Below are 17554 nucleotides of genomic sequence, written 5' to 3'. Positions count from 1 at the left end.
ATAGGCTATGGTCCTTATATTTCTCCTATAGGTTGGACTAGCCGAGTAGCGCTAAAGCCTGTTTAAATTATCCTCAAATAACGATGAGGACCAAGAGCACAAAGACACTTTTGCGAGTCCATCCTATCCACCTCACTATAGTATCTGGCTGCCTCATTTGCTTTCAACACCCTGTGCTGTTTTTTTAGGGACGCGCAAGGCAAAGGCACAAGAGAGCTTAAAATGGTTGAACCTGTCACATTCTCTTAATTTTGGGGGAGTTTCAAGCGGCCTCTTCTTGAGCAATCCTTCATGAAAAATGAAGACGGCTCCTTCGCTGTGCTGTGCAGCTACGCCGAAGTGAAATATTTTCTTGTTCTGTTTTGTCTGGCCTGGTCTGCCTACTTTTGGGTTGCACTCGGTTAAGGGAGAAATGGGCTGGGCAGCTTTTCAAAGCGTACGATTACCATGCGGCTCCACATTGTGAATAGCCATGCCAGACTCCAGTGGAAGAGGAGGAATTGAGCCTGGTGGAGGTGCTGCTGCCTAAGGCCAAAGGGATCTCAAAGACCATCTAACACATGTCTCTCTCAGGCAAACAAAAGTGAAACTAATCACTACATCTTTCATTTCTACACCTATTTTTATTTTCTTTCTCTTTAATTGAACTTCTGGAATATTAATAAAGAGGAACACTGGAGTTCAACAGGTAGAACAGGAACAGGAAATGACTCCAGAGTGTTAATACACAGCTAAGTGTTGGTAAGAGCGTAGAGCTGGCAACTCCAAGGTCTTGGATTGAATTCCCACAGGGATCACATAAGCCTATACACTCTAAAAATGAATGCACTCACTGTTCTGTAAGTCACTTTTGTATTAAAGTGACTGCTAAGTGACATGTATTTATATATTATAGGCCTATTATTACTAAAGCCATCTTCTCTTGCGGATAGTCTTGAATCTAGCAGAAAAGACAGCAGAGTGCTATTCTGCTCTGCAATTCAATAATCATATGTCATTAGACTACCTGCTCGGCGTCTGGAATAGACTGAATAAATCCTTGGGATGTTTGCTCAATCTCTATTAGACTACAGTCCATTAAGAGGACAGAGAGGAGTTTTTAGTATCTGCATCACATGACTGGAACTGTCTGGATGCCATTAAGACAAAAACAATGATAATAATAATATTCTAAGGCACAAAACATTTATAACATATTTTCAACATTAGTGCTGTGGTTACAACATGATGTCATCTAATAAGGAATGCCAATAACAGCTTTATGATTAAACATGCTTGGTCCATTTGCCATGTAATAAATAGGCCAGGTTTTCAGCTTTCTCCATCTCTGTCACTGTTTAAGGAACGTGTTAGAATGAGCTACTCTCACTCTGGACAATATCCTGGATTAAATATTCCAGTGGTAAAGTGTTGTAAGATATTCACAGTTTCTACTTGCTATCTGGAAAATGTCAAAGCTTGCCTTGGTGGGAGGTTGGGGGTTGCTGGCGTGACTGACAACCTGAAAGAACACATCATGCAGGGTGCTAGCAAGCCATGTGTAAGGAATTGCCAGAACAAACAAAATTAATTTCTATTAAGAAACACTTTTGTTGGCATTTTCGGTGAGGGTAGTGGGCTGGGGTGTCCTGTAAATCAAATTCCAATTAACATTTAACGGGTGGATTTACAACCTAGTCCATCTTCCATGACAAGGTAGGTGGAGAAAAGTAAAGATCCTGAAAAACTAATTGAGCAAAAGATATATAGGAATATGGAACTCTACCCATAAAACATGTGACTGGCTATCAGATTTGTTCATATAGGAAAAAACAAGCAGAATAAAAATAAGGGGGGAAGCCAAGTATATGCGTTGGTCAGTTATAGTCATTTATCAATCATAGTTTCATTATTCATCATATTTAGTAGGGTGGTCTAAAGCAATTCATGCTATGGATTAATGGTAATCACAGAGAAAACCTCTCACAGTGCCTCCCTGTGCTATACTACTGTAAATATTAATATCACAGCCAGTGGAACATCATAATCAAATGAGTGCTGAACACCAGATGATTGATCTGAGGTTGAGCTTAGAAAATAAAAAAGATTTCAAGAACATACAGACATTTATCCAGAAAGAGAAACTGTACAGTAAAATAAATCTAGTGACACAAAGATCTTTGGAGGTTTTTCTAAAGCAGTCATTGAAACGCTCTGTAACATTTCATCTTTATGTTGCGTTTAGATGGTACAAGTTAGACGGCAAACCGGATGTCATTGTTTTCAACGAGAGCACAGCGGTAAATGCCGTTGAGGCTGGTGGTGAATGCCGTCAGCCGCCACAGTAGACAGGCCATGCCGGCAGAGATCAAATATTTTCACTTTTTCCGTCTGCGGTAGCCATGTTTTCTACCGGATGTTGATTTACACTGTTCGTTTACGGAAATCACCATAGCAACGCATACATACCGTTGTGCTGGTTTGCGTTTGCCGTCACGCTCTTTCTTGTTTCCTTGTCCCGCTATGCCGACTGGTATGAGGTCTAAACGCAGCATTACTCCATCCTGTCCACCCCCTGATTCCAGCATCTGGCTACAGAAGGGAGTACTGGGCTCTGATCCTGACATCAAAAAGACCAATCAAAACCATGGGTACTGAAGGAATGTCCACTATTGGTTATTTTCCAGAGGCCTTGCACAGCGTTCCCCGTGCCCATGTAAACAGGAGCGTTCCCTCATGGTGCGTTGCATGCCTGCCCCCACTTCCCCACCTAACATCTTCCAATGAGAACAGCTACGATATTGGACACTGGACAGGAGTAGTGGGAATTCCAATGAGTAAAAAAAAAAAAAAAAATCCCACAAAAAAATCTGTGCATGTTATCAACGAGCCAGCACTGCACCGTTAATGACGCATGAACAACTAAACACTGAACGATAAACACGTACTCATGCACTGCCTTCAGAAAGTATTCACAACCTTTACTTTTTCCACATTTTGTTATGTTACAGTCTGAATTTCAAATTGATTAAATTTAGATTTATTTTCACTGGCCTACACACAATACCCATAATGTCAAAGTGGAATTAGGTTTTTCAAAATGTTTACAAATGAATAAAAAGTTAAAAGCTAAAATGTCTTGAGTCAATAAGTATTCAAACCCCTTGTTATGGCAAGCCTAAATAAGTTCAGGAGTAAAAATGTGCTTAACAAGTCGCATAATAAGTTGCATGGACTCACTCTGTGCAATAATAGTGTTTAACATGATTTTTGAATGACTACCTAATTTCTGTACCCCACACATACAATTATCTGTAATGGACCTCAGTCGAGCAGTGAATTTCAAACACAGATTCAACCTCAAAGACCAGGGAGGTTTTCCAATGCCTCGCAAAGAACGGCACCTATTTGTAATTAGGTTAAAAAAAAGCAGACATTGAATGTCCCTTTGAGCATGGGGAAGTTATTAATTACACTTTGTATGGTGTATCAATACACCCAGTTACTTAGATGGGTATGTTTATAATTGTTACGGACTGCAAAGTTTTTCAGGATAAAATTGAAACGGAAAGGAACTAAGCACAGGCACAATCCTAGAGGAAAACCTGGTTCAGTCTGCTGTCCACCAGACACAGGGAGATGAATGCCTCTTTCAGCAGAACAATATCATAAAACACAAGGTCAAATCAAGAAGACAGTGAATGTTCTTGAGTGGCAAAGTTACAGTTTTGACTTAAATCTACTTGAACATCTATGGCAAGACCTGAAAATGGTTGTCTAGCAATGATCAACAACCAATTTGACAGAGCTCTACATTTTTGGAAAAGAATAATGGGCAAATGTTGCATAATACAGATGTGAAAATCTCTGAGAGACTTACCCAGAAAGACTCACAGCTATAATCGCTGCCAAAGGTGCTTTTACAAAGTATTGACTCAGGGGTGTGAATACGTATGCAAATTAGATATTTATGTATTTAGTTTTCAATATATTTACATACATTTCTAAAAAAAAATGTTTTCACTTTCTCATTAAGTAGATGAGTAAGAAAAAATTAATATTTAATCCATTTTGAATTGAGGCTGTAACACAACAAAGTGTAGAATAAATCAAGGGGTATGAATACTTTCTGAAGGCACCGTCTATATACACATACACCCAAACAAACACCAACACAGACTTACACACATACCACTGGCACCAAGGCAGCGACAAAGAGTCCCTGTACTAAGTGCAGTCCAGTCTTAAGTGTGAGTAGACCAGAGCAGAACAGGCACACTGGGCCTATTAAACGTATGAACCAGGGGTCCTAGACTAAAACGTAACCCTGGTTTCCCCGGGAGGTCCACCAGACTCGGCGCGGAGAAAGCCGTCTGTCTCTTATATAACCAGCTGGCAAGGCCTTACGGTCGAATAAGAAAGAGATCCCACTGGTGGGGCCGAGCCAAGAGGTATAATACACTCTAAACCTGTTTCTCTTTCGGCCGGCCCTGCACGCCCAGTCCTACACAATAACAGTGTCTTCATGACTCTGCAACACGGGCCATAACACACTGACAGTCCCGTCATTGTTCCCAGGTGGGTAGAGCCACTGCCAGCAATGCCAGGTACTTATAAAGAGCAACATAGAAAGGTGCTGTTCTCTAATCTGGCACTACAAATCAGCCAAAGGCGCCTTCAAAACATATACGTATGTATGCTTGGGTGAGTTTCCAAGTAGAGTAGGGGAGGGGGTATACTGGATGGATTATATATGGTATGATGCTGGGGTTCTGGCACATGTGCTGCCTGATGAACAACACGAGCAAAGACGATTGTGTATATTTTCCAAAGGAAGACGTTATGAGGTGCCAAGTACACTCTTAGAAAAAAAGGTTCCAATAGGGTTCCCTCGGCTGTCCTCATAGGAGATCTATTCTTGGTTCCAAGTAAAACCCTTTTTGGTTCCAGGTAGAACCATTTTGGGTTCAATGTAGAAGCCTGTTGCGGAAAGGGTTCAACATGGAAACCAAAATGGTTCTACTTGGAAGCAAAAGGGTTCTACCTGGGACCAACAAAGGTTCTTCAAAGGGTTCTGCTATGGGGACAGCCGAAGAACCCTTTCAGGTTCTAGATAGTACCTTTTCTTCTAAGAGTGTACAGTGAATCCAAGACTGTTGTCAATAATTTGGAAAAACATTTTGAACAACTGCAACGATTTGGCAGCGGTGGCTCGGCTGTGGTAATGTAGTGTAGTGTATACTCACGCTTTGTGCACCGCTGCGATCCAGAGGCCTTACTCCATCCATGACAGCACTGCCCTCCACAGACATTCACCCTGCAACAACACCCAGAGACACACAGAGAGAAAGAGAGAGCACTGTCACACACACAAGACCAACTCATACTGGCTAAAACTCACACACTGGTGGTTCTAGTGACCCACCTGTGCCGCCAAGCCTGGGCCAGATCTGGTATTAGGGGCCTCCTTTCAATGGAGGTAAAGCTGGCCACCCCTAGCCCGGTGGCCCCTGCTGAGAGTGTGGGAATGTCCCCACTAATCATACATCTGAGAGTGCTGCGACTAGGACCCTGCAAATTGAGGTCATGCTCCTGAACACAACAGGATATGGGCCATTTTGTTTTATTATTTAGTTTCCTTTGAGGATAGTACTTTAAATTGGCTGTTTTCGTTTCGGTCTCTACTGAGTGGATGTTAAGACATGTATTTTGTATCAACTTGAAAGTTTTGAACAAAGTTCATTATTGACACATTACATTCATTGGGCTAAATGTCTGAAACAAGTACAGTATTGTATGTTGTTTTCATTTGTCAGAAATATGATCAAATAGCTACCTGAATCAAATTGAATATCGAATGTATTGTAAGTTACTGACTATTTATTTAATAATGCACAGTGAGTGTACAAAACATTAGGAACACCTGCTCATGACATCGATTGAATCCAGGTGAAAGCAATGATCCCTTATTGATGTCCCCTGTTAAATCCACTTCAATCAGTGTAGATGAAGGGGAGGAGACAGGTTAAAGAAGGATTTTTAAGCCTTGAGATAACTGAGACATGGATTGTGTATGTGTACCATTCAGAGGGTAAATGAGCAAGACAAAATATTGAAGTGCCTTTGAATGGGGTGTGGTAATAAAGAACGGCAATGCAGCTGATTTTTCCATACTCAACAGTTTCTCATGTGTATCCAGAATGGTCCACCACCAAAAGGACATCCAGCCAACTTGACACAACTGTGGGAAGCATTGGAGTCAACATGGGCCAGCATCCCTGTGGAACGCTTGACACCTTGTAGAATCCATGCCCTGACGCATTGAAGCCTTTCTGAGAGCAAATGGGGGTGCAACTCAATATTAGAAAGGTGTTCCTAATGTTTTTGTACACTCGGTGTATATTTAACAACCCTAAGACCATGCTGTATGATCATGTTGATGATGACAGGGAATGTTGTAGGCCAGTCTTATAGCAAGTTCCTTTACCAGGTGCCAGGCATGCCTATACGGTAGGCTACTATACAGTAAGTTGACCCAACAACCTTATATATTTTATAACAGACCACCTTGCCATCCAAGAAGATACGTAGCCAATGGTCATTCACTGTTCTGTAACATCAACTATTTTTCAGAGACCCGCAGGTTCTTACCCTGACATTTTCATTTGGTGACTCTGTTGAACGTTGTGGCTGGTGCGCCGAATGACTTGCTGATGCTGCGTAAACTGTGTGTCCTGGCGAAGCGGGATCGGGTTCGCTTGGTTACCCATCCTACGGGTTCGGACCTGTCCACTGTAACTGGCCGAGAGCTCCACATTGTAGGCATGGGGCTGTCCCGTGGCACCGGAGCGCGAAGAGATGGAACTCACATGTACTCTGTCCGTCCCGCTCGGTCCTGGCTGCAACACGTAGTATCTCCTAAAGCCACTCTGATCCGTGGAGACAAATGCCGGTGAAATGAATAAACCTATAGAAAATAATAGGTCCCATCCGATCCAAGCCATATCCACTCCGTATCCGCGTAAAGACAATATACTTTTTTGGATACTTTATAATAAATTCCTTGAAGAAGGTCCGTATCTGGAAAATAAAAACTTCTGTAACTTTATAGCAAGTAAAACAGTTATATCCCTGAGTATATTTGTCTATGCTTCGCCTTTCAACCCGAATTAAAAACAATAACTAAAATTTAGGCTTAATTAAAAAATTAAAAAAAAAATAGGGCATGTAAAAACCTGAACATGGGTCTAAAACGGAATAAAGCACTGTTTTATCTCTGCGCAGGGTAGGGGGGAGCTGGGCAGCAGATGTTACGGCTGCTATGGCTACGTTTGTGCAATACTTTACCCTGCAGATGCGATTGAAAACTCTTTAAAAAGTTTCACTGTGTAAGGGCAGGAGTTAGTGTCAGAACTGAACAGCCAATCTCCGGCAGACATGACGTCAGGAGTGGGACGCGCATTGGAACAAACTTGTGGGGCTGAACCCTAAAATAAATGTTTGGAGTGCGTAGTGTTTCTATAATCGCCAAAGACCTAAAGAAAATCTATTCCTGAAGATGCATAAACTGTGCTGTCGGCAGGAGCGCGCGCTCATCAAAGTGACAGAAGGCATAAACCTTGTTGTCCAGCAACTTCATGAGTGATAAGAGCATAAATACACGCTTATAAGAAAGAAACGTTATAAAATAATAAACAACCAATAAGCCACGTGTAATACTTTGGAATACTAATAATGTGTCAAATGTCTTAACTCATTTATAAATAACAAATATTTATTTAAAGTACACGCTGTCAAAGTGCTTTATATCATTGTTACTTCGGTTCCATACACTCCCGCATAAATCAGATAGGAACTACCATGCGACATGCGTCATTAACTATAGTCAAGTAATTCATAAAGCCATGTGCGCACCATTTTTCATCCAACAACCCACCAGCTGACCACAGTTGCGCAGCGGGCCATTCCTGGTGCGGTTCTAATTTTTTAATGCTTATCCCTAGTTACTGTCCTCCTACACTGCAGAATTACCAGCGACCCTTGGTAAATTGTTCAGCAGTGACTCATTATTCCATTGAAGACTGCAGGGGATATTCCAGTACAGGAGTGAGTTCATTGAAGACGTACTATAGCGCATACACAGTGGTTTTGAGGACCTCCACCCAGATCAACATAAGCCCCATGAAGTCATTGTGTGTGCTTTGGAAAACATACAAAGTAGAATTACGTCTGACGTTGGCTCTCTGAGTGGTATTTAATTGTTTTCTTAAAACCTCCATGTCCCCCATTGAAGTTTTAAGTGGGTGGATACTTGATACAGTGGTGTCATACACTTATTTATAGATTTAAAAAAGGCCACAAGACTCTTCCCTCCAGAATGTGAGGGAAAGAGGGGACAGTCGTGAAACGTTGCTCTGAATTTGAAACACAAGGCGTGATGGTAACCAAAGCTCAGTGTCTGTGGAGCAGCATCATGGGAGAAGGGGACAGATATGTGGAGAAAGACAGGGCAGGGCACATGCGTAATCACCAATGATGCAATTTGAAAAAACTGGGCAGAAATGCAATCCTCCAGTCACGGACTACATCTGGGTCAGCCTCATGTGCCAGGAGATCACATCTGACCAGGAAACAGTCATCCAGGATGATCAAGGACGGAAGAGTCAGAAATGAATATATGCACTCACTACTTACTGTATTTAAGTCACTCCGAATGTGTAAGATGCTTCTGGAAAATACTGAAGTCATAGTAAGACTGTGGGAAGGTACCAAAATAGACATGCACAAGTCGTATGTAAAATGTGAATGTTGGGGTCTTTGTTCCAGTGAGCTTTCAGGTCACACATTTTCTATAAAGAATGTTATTCTTCTGAAAAAGGTTCTGATAAACCTTTTGTAATCAAGTCCTCACCCTAGGTCTTCCTGACCAAAAACTGCTCGTAGTGACGATCAGTTCCTTACTGTTAATTCATACCACTCAATGAATAACATGAAAGGTGATGTCATTTTGGTGTTCCTTATTGGCAATGATCTCAACTTCAGCTGCTGTTGGAACTTTATGAGGATGTTGTCAGGTTGTCACTGGGAAACACCAGGAATGTTGAAAAGAAACAGGAGGCTGAACAAGCATTTTGTTTCCCTGCTTCAAAGGGAGGCCTCTCCAAACATATGTCATGGCAGCAAATCAGTGTAATGATGTTTGTCATGAATATTTATGACTATATTTTCCCTGTGTCTGCTAGATATATGATCTAATGGTGTATCATAGTAGTAAATAATGACAACACACTCGTAATGACCATTATTTCACATTTTTATTGGTTTGGTATGCAAAAACTGATCAAAAACTGTGGAAAAGATGGAATGTATACATTAAGGGTGATGCACACTTCCTTCCCAATCCGGAAATTATCACCACATCGGTAAAAAACTAATAACATTCATGAAAGAGGACTACAGCTGTGACATAACACATGTACATATCTACTCGTATAAAAGTAATTTTCTCCTTTATCAGTCCCCCACACTGTGGGCCTTTACTTCAAAGCAAGGCAGAGACAGTCCTTGACAAAGAGGCATAGACAAAGAAAAAACCTGTACGATAGCAATAAAACAATAAGTATGATAAAACAAAGGCAATGTCAAGGTCATTTTCCTTTCGGAGAGAAACCCCATGAGGAGAAGATAGTAGGATCTCTGTCTGTAGCCCCGAGCATGATGATGAGTTAGCTGTGCAGAGTCTGTTCTTCTTCCATGGTGTCTGTTCTGTGTGAGCGAGGCCAGGTGGGATGACACTTTCATGGCCCACTGCTTCCCTGGTGATGAGTGTGTCCACACTCTCCTGTTGTGCATCTCTGCACCGCTCTTATATTTGGCCCACATGCTTACATTTCTCCTCTGCAAAGCTCTCACTGCGCCTGGGGGAGTCCGGCTTTTTTTTTTGGGGGGGGGGGGGGGAGTGGGTTATGACTAGTACATACTAACAATAAGGCAAGCGTGGTTGTATGATCATAAAGCTTCATCTTTGTACAATATATGATTGTAGAAATGTTGTGATTTCTTTAGATTCCGTAAAGTTCATAACATGATTGAGCTAGCAATTCCTCAACCATGCTTTATACAACAAATAGCACATACCTCAAGGGGGAACTATACAAAATTACACTTTGTACATACAAATGTATCCAGTTAAGTTATTCTTTATTTTTTTACAGTCACATGAACTGTAAAAGCATGTAAAGTCCCCTTGGCAAGGAAGAGGGTGATGGGTGCAGGTCCCCTGACAGTGTCCCTTGTAGCCATGTCTGCTCTGGGACAAGTTTGCTGTAGGAGGTCTTTAGAGTCCTTAGAGGTGTGTCTATAGCGAGGCATTCATGCTGATTCTGTGCGCAGCGAACCACTTTGCCCCTGCAGCTCTGTGATAAGTTGCTCAAGCTCTTTGACATCATCACTCAGGTCGCCATGGATCTCGCCAGTTGCGACATCTGCGTGCAGTTGCTGAGGAGAAACGGTTTCAAGAAACACAATTGCTACATTTGGTTAGAAGTTATCGCAAAAAAACTATGCGAGGCCAGTGATGTAATAATGACTTGATGTGAACAGTCCGATACATCTGTGTGATCTGGTGGAGTGCTGGCATGAAAGCCAAGTATTTTGTAGTGTACCTTCTCTTTGGTGGCGAGATGAATGGAGGACAACATCTGCAATGACTCCTGGGGGTTGCTCTTCTTTTTACTACAGCTGAGGGTCACTGTGAACACATACATGTGAGAAATAGAGACCGAAAAGACCTATTAGCACGTAAATATTTGTGATTAAAAGACAAAGCACGTAAGTTGTGTATCAAAATGAGTGATTGCTAGAGGGAGAGACAACCAACCATCATGCATGGGGTACCATGGAAGGGTCAGGAGGGGAGAGATCAGGGGTTTCTGGTTCGGGGTCCAGGGGCCATGGCCCTGCCTGCCCTGGTGAGACACTGTGGCACCATGGACCTATGCATGACTAACAGGTCCCATATAGACACAGGACTGTGGGTTATACTGCACATGTGCGGAAAGGTTGAGGAGAGGAGTCATTTCTCCTGGGACTGGTTAATGAGGGTTCCACCTCCCTCAGGGTGATTTCTCAGGCCTGCAGTCAGTGACTCCATTCAGTGGGTCTCATCTCGTTACGCCGAAAGACACTTCACCGTTCACCCCCACCGTGACAGGCCTGGCAGCTCGAAAATAAATCATTAGACCAAGACCTTTTTCCACAATGCCTGTTTAATCACTCCTGTGATCACTGTCCGAGATAACGTGATCAAAATGTCCTCTGTAACGCCTCTACTTCATTTTTCAGAGGACATCACAGTGAATATTCATTCAGCGTGATGAAACACCATTCATTCTTTTGTAGAATTGTACCAATTTCAACAAACACCTTATCTATGGTAGCTATGATCCACACAAAATGATGAATAAAGCTCAGAAGAATCTGTTATTCTGTGCTGCTTTGAAAAACATACCAACACAAAGCCATGTTCCTGAGACCGGTGAGGATATTGATAGGCTATTTCCCCATCGCCACAGTCTTTTGTCCTGGTGTTTTTCCAACACCTTTTATCTTCTTCTTGCACATGAGGAAGGGAAAACAAGCGGCGGTCTCTTCTACTCTATCTGAGCTACACCTTTTCCCTGTATGGTCTTCTTCAGCCGCGACAGCGCGAAAGGTCAAAACAGCATGATTTATGGATGAAGACCTCTTCTGCTCTACCCTCCTCCTCGTTCTCATCACTTTATTTTTTCGCATCCCTCTCAGCTCTGTGGATGAAGTGTCCAGGCCCATCATAGAGGTTACAAAGCTGAGTTGAGTGAGGGGGCTGTGGTAAAGGGGGCACTCTACCACAACCTGTATCTCTTTATAAAGCTTTGTGCTTTTCTGAAGGACACAGGGGCAGCATATGGGAGGGTTTTGGGATTCACACCACAACCTGTGTGTGTGTGTGTGTGTGTGTGTGTGTGTGTGTGTGTGTGTGTGTGTAATGGTGTGCGTGAGGAATGAAGTGTATGTGTGGGGTGTAAGGTAAGTGTCTGTGAGGGACAAGGTGTGTGACCTGAGTGAAGATGAGCCCTAGCGACAGCATCAACCCCAGAGATGTGTTGGAGAATGCACATTGCTATTCCTCCCGTGTTGTCCCGGTGCCCTGACTCCCTCTGATGTTTAATTCAAAACAGCATCCGGCTGTAATGAAAAACCTGGGGATTTTTGAGATTAACAACTTTATTGAAGTTCTTCTATAGGACACTCTCCTCCATCCTTCCTGCTGTCTCCATCTCCCAACCCCCTTGCCTCCACACTAACTCGCAGAGTAATTGTTTGGATCGCGATTGCGTTTCGCAGAGGGCAGTGGGGTAAGACGGATTTGTTCGTCTTCTTTTTACTCTTCTCGTGGCTGCCATCGATCATATCTCCTCCCCGCGCGGCTTGACCCAATAACCTGTAGGAGACGTGACATTAAGCGTGATGAGTGTTCCGTGTGTGTCGAAGAAACGTGTGTGTGGGGGGGATGAGGTGTGTGTATGTATAGGGGCAGGGAGTGCAACACTCACCGTTGGCCAGATCTATGGCTCTCTTTATAACCTCCTTGAAGGTCCCAGTGTCTTTCTCCCAGCCTCTGGCCTGGACCTCACAGCGATGGGCCTTGGACAGGAAATGCAACGCCTGCCACACAAACAGACACACACAAGAAAATGCATTAAAAACAATTATCCCTCCAACACATAGAATGCTGTGGCCTACCATTTAAAAAAAAAAATCTAATATTGTCACATACCATAAAGCCTGACCAAGCTGCTAGCCACATCAAGCCATCTGGTTTATAATGAATACAAAGTAAACACATTTAATGAATAAAACAATTAACAGAAGTCATCGCTGTGGCATGACTGGCCTATGGGAGGGGGGAAATGGCAGTGGAAAGACGAGTGGAATGACAAATAACATGCCAGTGCTAAGGGTCTTTGGGTCACAACTCACACTAAGGATATGATCAGAGTGGGAAATAACATTTTTGGTCCACCAGCCACTGTGGCAGGTAGATTAAAAAAAATGTAAATCAACCAGCCACTCAGATTTTTTACCAGCCAAAATATTTTTGGCGGCATTATTATAATTATTATTATTCTTTTTTTTTAAAGGGATGAGCACGCTTTAGATTTTTCTAAAACAAGAAATGTATTACTAGTAAGTAGTAAATGGGGTTTATTGCTTAATTTCATTACATTTTTGTGACCTGCGTCTTTTAACCAAAGTTAAAATACATAATTAAGATACAATAGTAAAAACAGATAAACAGTTCTACACTGAACATCAAGAATCAACAAAGTGCTTACCATGCCACAAAAGGCTGATAATATGGCTTATTTATTACAATAACTCAGGACTAACAGTGCCTAAAATTAACACCCACCACCTGCCAAATGCAGGTAGATTTTGGCATTGGCATTACATTTCAGTCAAGGGGAAGGTTTACTATTTTTTTAATTAGTCCAGGGGAGGGTCATGTAATTTGTAATTGATTCAACTTCAATATTTCTCTGTGTTTTAGAATTTGTTGCTTATTAGGCCATACAGTGCCTTCAGAAAGTATTCATAACCCTCGATTTATTCCACACTTTCTTGTGTTACAGCCTGAATTGAAAATGGATTAAATAGCTTTTTTCCTTCTCACCCATCAACTCGCAATACCCCATAAATGACAAAGTGAAAACATGTTTTTAGAAATGTATTGAAAATGAAATACAGAAATATATAATTTATATAAGTATTCATAACCCTGAGTCAATACATGTTAGAATCACCTTTGGCAACGATTACAGCTGTTAGTCTTTCTGGGTAAGTCTCTAAGAGCTTTGCACACCTGGATGGTACAATAGTTGCCCATTATTCTTTAAAAATCCTTCAAGCTCTGTCAAGTTGGTTGTTGATCATTTCTAGACAGCCATTTTCAAGACTTGCCATAGATTTTTCAAGATGATTTAAGTCAAAACTGTAACTAGGCTACTCAGGAACACTCAATGTCATTGTGTTTTAGGTTATTGTCCTGCTGAAAGGTGAATTATTCTCCCAGTGTCTGGTGGAAAGCAGACAACCAGGTTTTCCTCTAGGATTTTGCTCAGTTTCTTTTAATCCTAAAAAAAACCCCTCACTAGTCCTTCCCAATGACAAGCATACCCATAACGTAATGCAGCCAACAACATGCTTAAAAATATGAAGAGTGGTACTCAGTAATGTGTTGTTGGATTTGCCGAAAACATAACGCTTCGTATTGAAGACAAAGTTAATTTCTGAGCCACATTTTTTGCAATTATACTTTAGTGCCTTATTGCAAACAAGATGCATGTTTTGGATTTTTTTACAATTCTGTACAGGTGTCCTTTTCACTCTGCTATTTAGGTTAGTATTGTGGAGTAACGACAATGTTGTTGATCCATCCTCAGTATTCTCCTATCACGGCCATTAAACTCTAACTGTTTTGAAGTCACCATTGGCCTCATGGTGAAATCCCTGAGCGGTTTACGTCCTCTCCGGCAACTGAGTTAGGAAGGACGCCTGTATCTTTGAGACTGGGTGTATTGACACACCATAGAAAGTGTAATTAATAACTATATAATTTTCAAAGGGACATTCAATGTTACTCCAATAGGTGCCCTTCTTTGTGAAGAATGTTAAAATCTCATTGGTCTTTGTCGTTGAATCTGTGTTTGAAATTTACTGGTCGACTGAGGGAACTTACTGATAATTGTCTCCATTTTAATTAGACTTTAACAACAAGAGGGCTTTGTATTGGAGCCTATTTATTCCTATTTAAGAAATAAAAGGTAGGCCTATATATTTGACAGATGAAATTAGGCTATAGGCTGCTATATCCATAGATTTGTCAGTCAATTCATCCACTCACCATGAACTCTTTAAATAACAGGCCTCCACTGACACGGAGATAGGCTAAGTTAAAACCAAGACACGAATTGAGGGTTTATGCCATAGGCTTAACCTTTATTAAAGAAAATGGCAAAAAAGCACAGCCAGCTAGCTTACGATTAAGAAAATAAAACGGATCCGATTATATAAAGTGATCAATAACAGCACTTTGGTCAGTGATGCTTTATGTTACAAACAAGCTGTAAAATACCCGGGAAAGACATTATGGGGATACTGTACCATTGTTTAGTTTCTTTGACATTCAGAGGCTGAGCTATAGCCGAGGAGACACAAAATAGACTTTGGGGAAAGGGGGATACCTAGGTCAGCTATACAACTAAATGCCTTCAACTGAAATGTGTCTTCTGCATTTAACCCAACCCCTCTGAATCAGAGGTGCGGGGGGCTGCCTTAATCGACATCCACGTATTCAGTGCCCACGGAACCGTGGGTTAACTGCCTTGCTCAGGGGCAGAACAACAGATTCTTACCTTGTCAACTCGTCGATTCAATCCAGCAACCTTTCGGTTACTGTCCCAACGCACTAACCACTAGTCTACCTACCGCCCCAGCTTGGGAAGTAATTGAATTCTGTCACTATCAATTGATGAAGCTATTCACTGTCTGTACAATAGAAGAAGTTTAAACCCAGACAGCTTAAAGGGAAACACTTGTGACCTTCTCATTGGGTTAAGCCACGGAAGAAGAGTAGCCAGCAGTTAAAGCTTACATTTTTCTGCATCGGTATGCCAACTCTGTCTGGGGTGTAAAGGTAGGCCTAACTTTTCTAAGTACCATGCTCAGATTCCTAATGATGTCTCAGATGTAATTATTTGCAAACAAGACACACGGATTTGGCATTGGATAAATATGACAAGATGAACACATGGACCTCTCTCTGTGTCCATTCTGAGCCTGTACATTTCGGTAATTTGTGCGGTGTTAAAAAAAGATTCCGCTAATATGTAAAATGGCAAAGAATTGCATGAAATTTGTATTAAAAGGCTATTTTCTTTCCTGACCTGTAAATACGATGACAGATTCATGCAATGCTTTTAATATTAAGGAGATCTTTCCACCCCTACTCTTGTCCACGGTGGTCTGCAAACCCACAACCTTCTGGCCCGCAGCCCTGTGCGCTATAAAAATTCCTGCATTGCCATTTAACGCTTACAAGATGAAGAACAGTTTCTAAAACTGCATATCTAAGGCTCTGGTCTGTCCAATAAGTGAGGGTAAATGGTAGACATGTTCTCTGCTATCCACTTTGTTTAAATTATTATTCTTGGTATAGGGAAGGGTTACTCATTAAAAAAAAAAAAAAAAATTCAAGAGTTCAGGGAGGGTTTAGGTAAAATATATTTTGCATCAGGGAGGGCCATCCATTTTCATTTCAGAGGTCTGTATTATAAATAACGTTCACTCCCTAAGTATGTCCAATTCACCAGCCACGTTGGCAGGTGGTCACACTCAGGGCTGCTCTGGATAAGAGCGTCTGCTAAATGACTTAAATGTAAATGTAAATGAGCATTTCATAAAAATAGTCAAGTATGGGCACAAGTGCAAGTTGTGATTTATAGCAAAATAAATGCTGCAGTAGCTGATTTCAAAGTATTTCTGCCTTTTTGTTTCATATTTGGTAATGCACAAAGAAATCTGAATCCTAACGTTAACGTATAAATGCTGCAGTAGCTGTTTTCAAAGTATTTCTGCCCTTTTGTTTCATATTTGGTAATGCACAAAGAAATCTGAATCCTAACGTTAACGTATAAATGCTGCAGTAGCTGTTTTCAAAGTATTTCTGCCCTTTTGTTTCATATTTGGTAATGCACAAAGAAATCTGAATCCTAACGTTAACTTATCCCACCTTCCGCAGCCATACTGCCTGTCTGGGGTGGCTGTGAGCACTGTGAGGGATGTGCTGAAAGATTCATTTTTAGAAGCAATGGGCACAGGTATAAATGTTGGTCTAATTAATTCTAAAGTCTACTAAAGTGAGACTTCGTCCTCGTGTTTCTTGGCTAGTTACATTGTTTTGCTCACAAGCTAGGTTGCTTTTCAATGTGTGAGTTTGCTTCCACTGCTAGTAAAAAGAGACATCTTCGGTCTCTACTAGTGAGATTCTCACAGGCACACATGACAACTCGAGTGGCACTGTTACCAGGGTAACCTTAAAGGGGCAGCATCTTTTATTTATTTGACTCAGATCACAGAATATTAAATTAAATAGAGCAATATACAACATTACTTCTTACTAGTAATACATTTCTTGTTTTAGTAATATTACGAAGCATGCTCATCCATTTTCTTGTGTTTTCTTTTTGTAATAAATTTTTTTGGAGTGGCTGGTAGATTTTTTTATCCACCTGCCGGAGGCTGGTATACAAAAACTTTATTTTAGGGCCTGCCCTATGCTGACATGATGTGCTCCTAAGTAGAAATGTAGAAGCACACAAATACATGTAAGAGAACAATTAAAGTATAAGTATTGTAATGACAAGAAACAACAAAAAGTGAATGAATAAAAGGAGTAATCCATGCTCAATCAAGCCCAATCCTTACCGCGGTAACTTGGGAAATCGCTTGTCTGTGATGAAAAAAAGTCTTACAC

At 41.4% G+C, this 17554-nt stretch overlaps 2 protein-coding genes across 9 annotated transcripts in view; both read right to left on the bottom strand.

The window, feature by feature from the left end:
* Positions 1 to 7342, bottom strand: part of LOC100380761 (latent-transforming growth factor beta-binding protein 1) — a 118370-nt gene extending 111028 nt beyond the window's left edge. For 4 of the 6 annotated variants that reach the window (XM_014203036.2, XM_045720654.1, XM_014203043.2 and 1 more), the window contains exons 1-2: positions 6631 to 7342; positions 5226 to 5296 (exon numbers count right to left, since the gene is read on the bottom strand). In XM_014203036.2, the coding sequence (XP_014058511.2) occupies positions 5226 to 5296; positions 6631 to 6983 (424 nt within the window). In that variant the 5' untranslated portion in view covers positions 6984 to 7342. The remainder of the gene's footprint in view (positions 1 to 5225; positions 5297 to 6630) is intronic. The other 2 variants (XM_014203060.2, XM_045720659.1) reach the window with 1 other exon arrangement.
* Positions 7343 to 9284: 1942 nt separating this feature from the next.
* LOC106606663 (tetratricopeptide repeat protein 27-like) overlaps positions 9285 to 17554 on the bottom strand; it is a 106372-nt gene continuing 98102 nt past the window's right edge. Inside the window, exons 11-13 of one of the 3 annotated variants that reach the window (XR_006770251.1) lie at positions 10859 to 12684; positions 10644 to 10729; positions 9285 to 10476 (exon numbers count right to left, since the gene is read on the bottom strand). The gene's annotated coding sequence lies outside the window, so the exon portion shown is untranslated. Of the gene's footprint in view, positions 10477 to 10643; positions 12685 to 17554 lie in introns of all 3 variants that reach the window. The other 2 variants (XR_001329104.2, XR_001329107.2) reach the window with 2 other exon arrangements.

The sequence above is a fragment of the Salmo salar genome, chromosome ssa01, assembly GCF_905237065.1.
Source record: "Salmo salar chromosome ssa01, Ssal_v3.1, whole genome shotgun sequence".
In the NCBI taxonomy this organism is placed as follows: Eukaryota; Metazoa; Chordata; class Actinopteri; order Salmoniformes; family Salmonidae; genus Salmo; species Salmo salar.
Note: the sequence above shows the minus strand (reverse complement) of the source record. Positions and strands in the feature narration are given on the sequence as shown.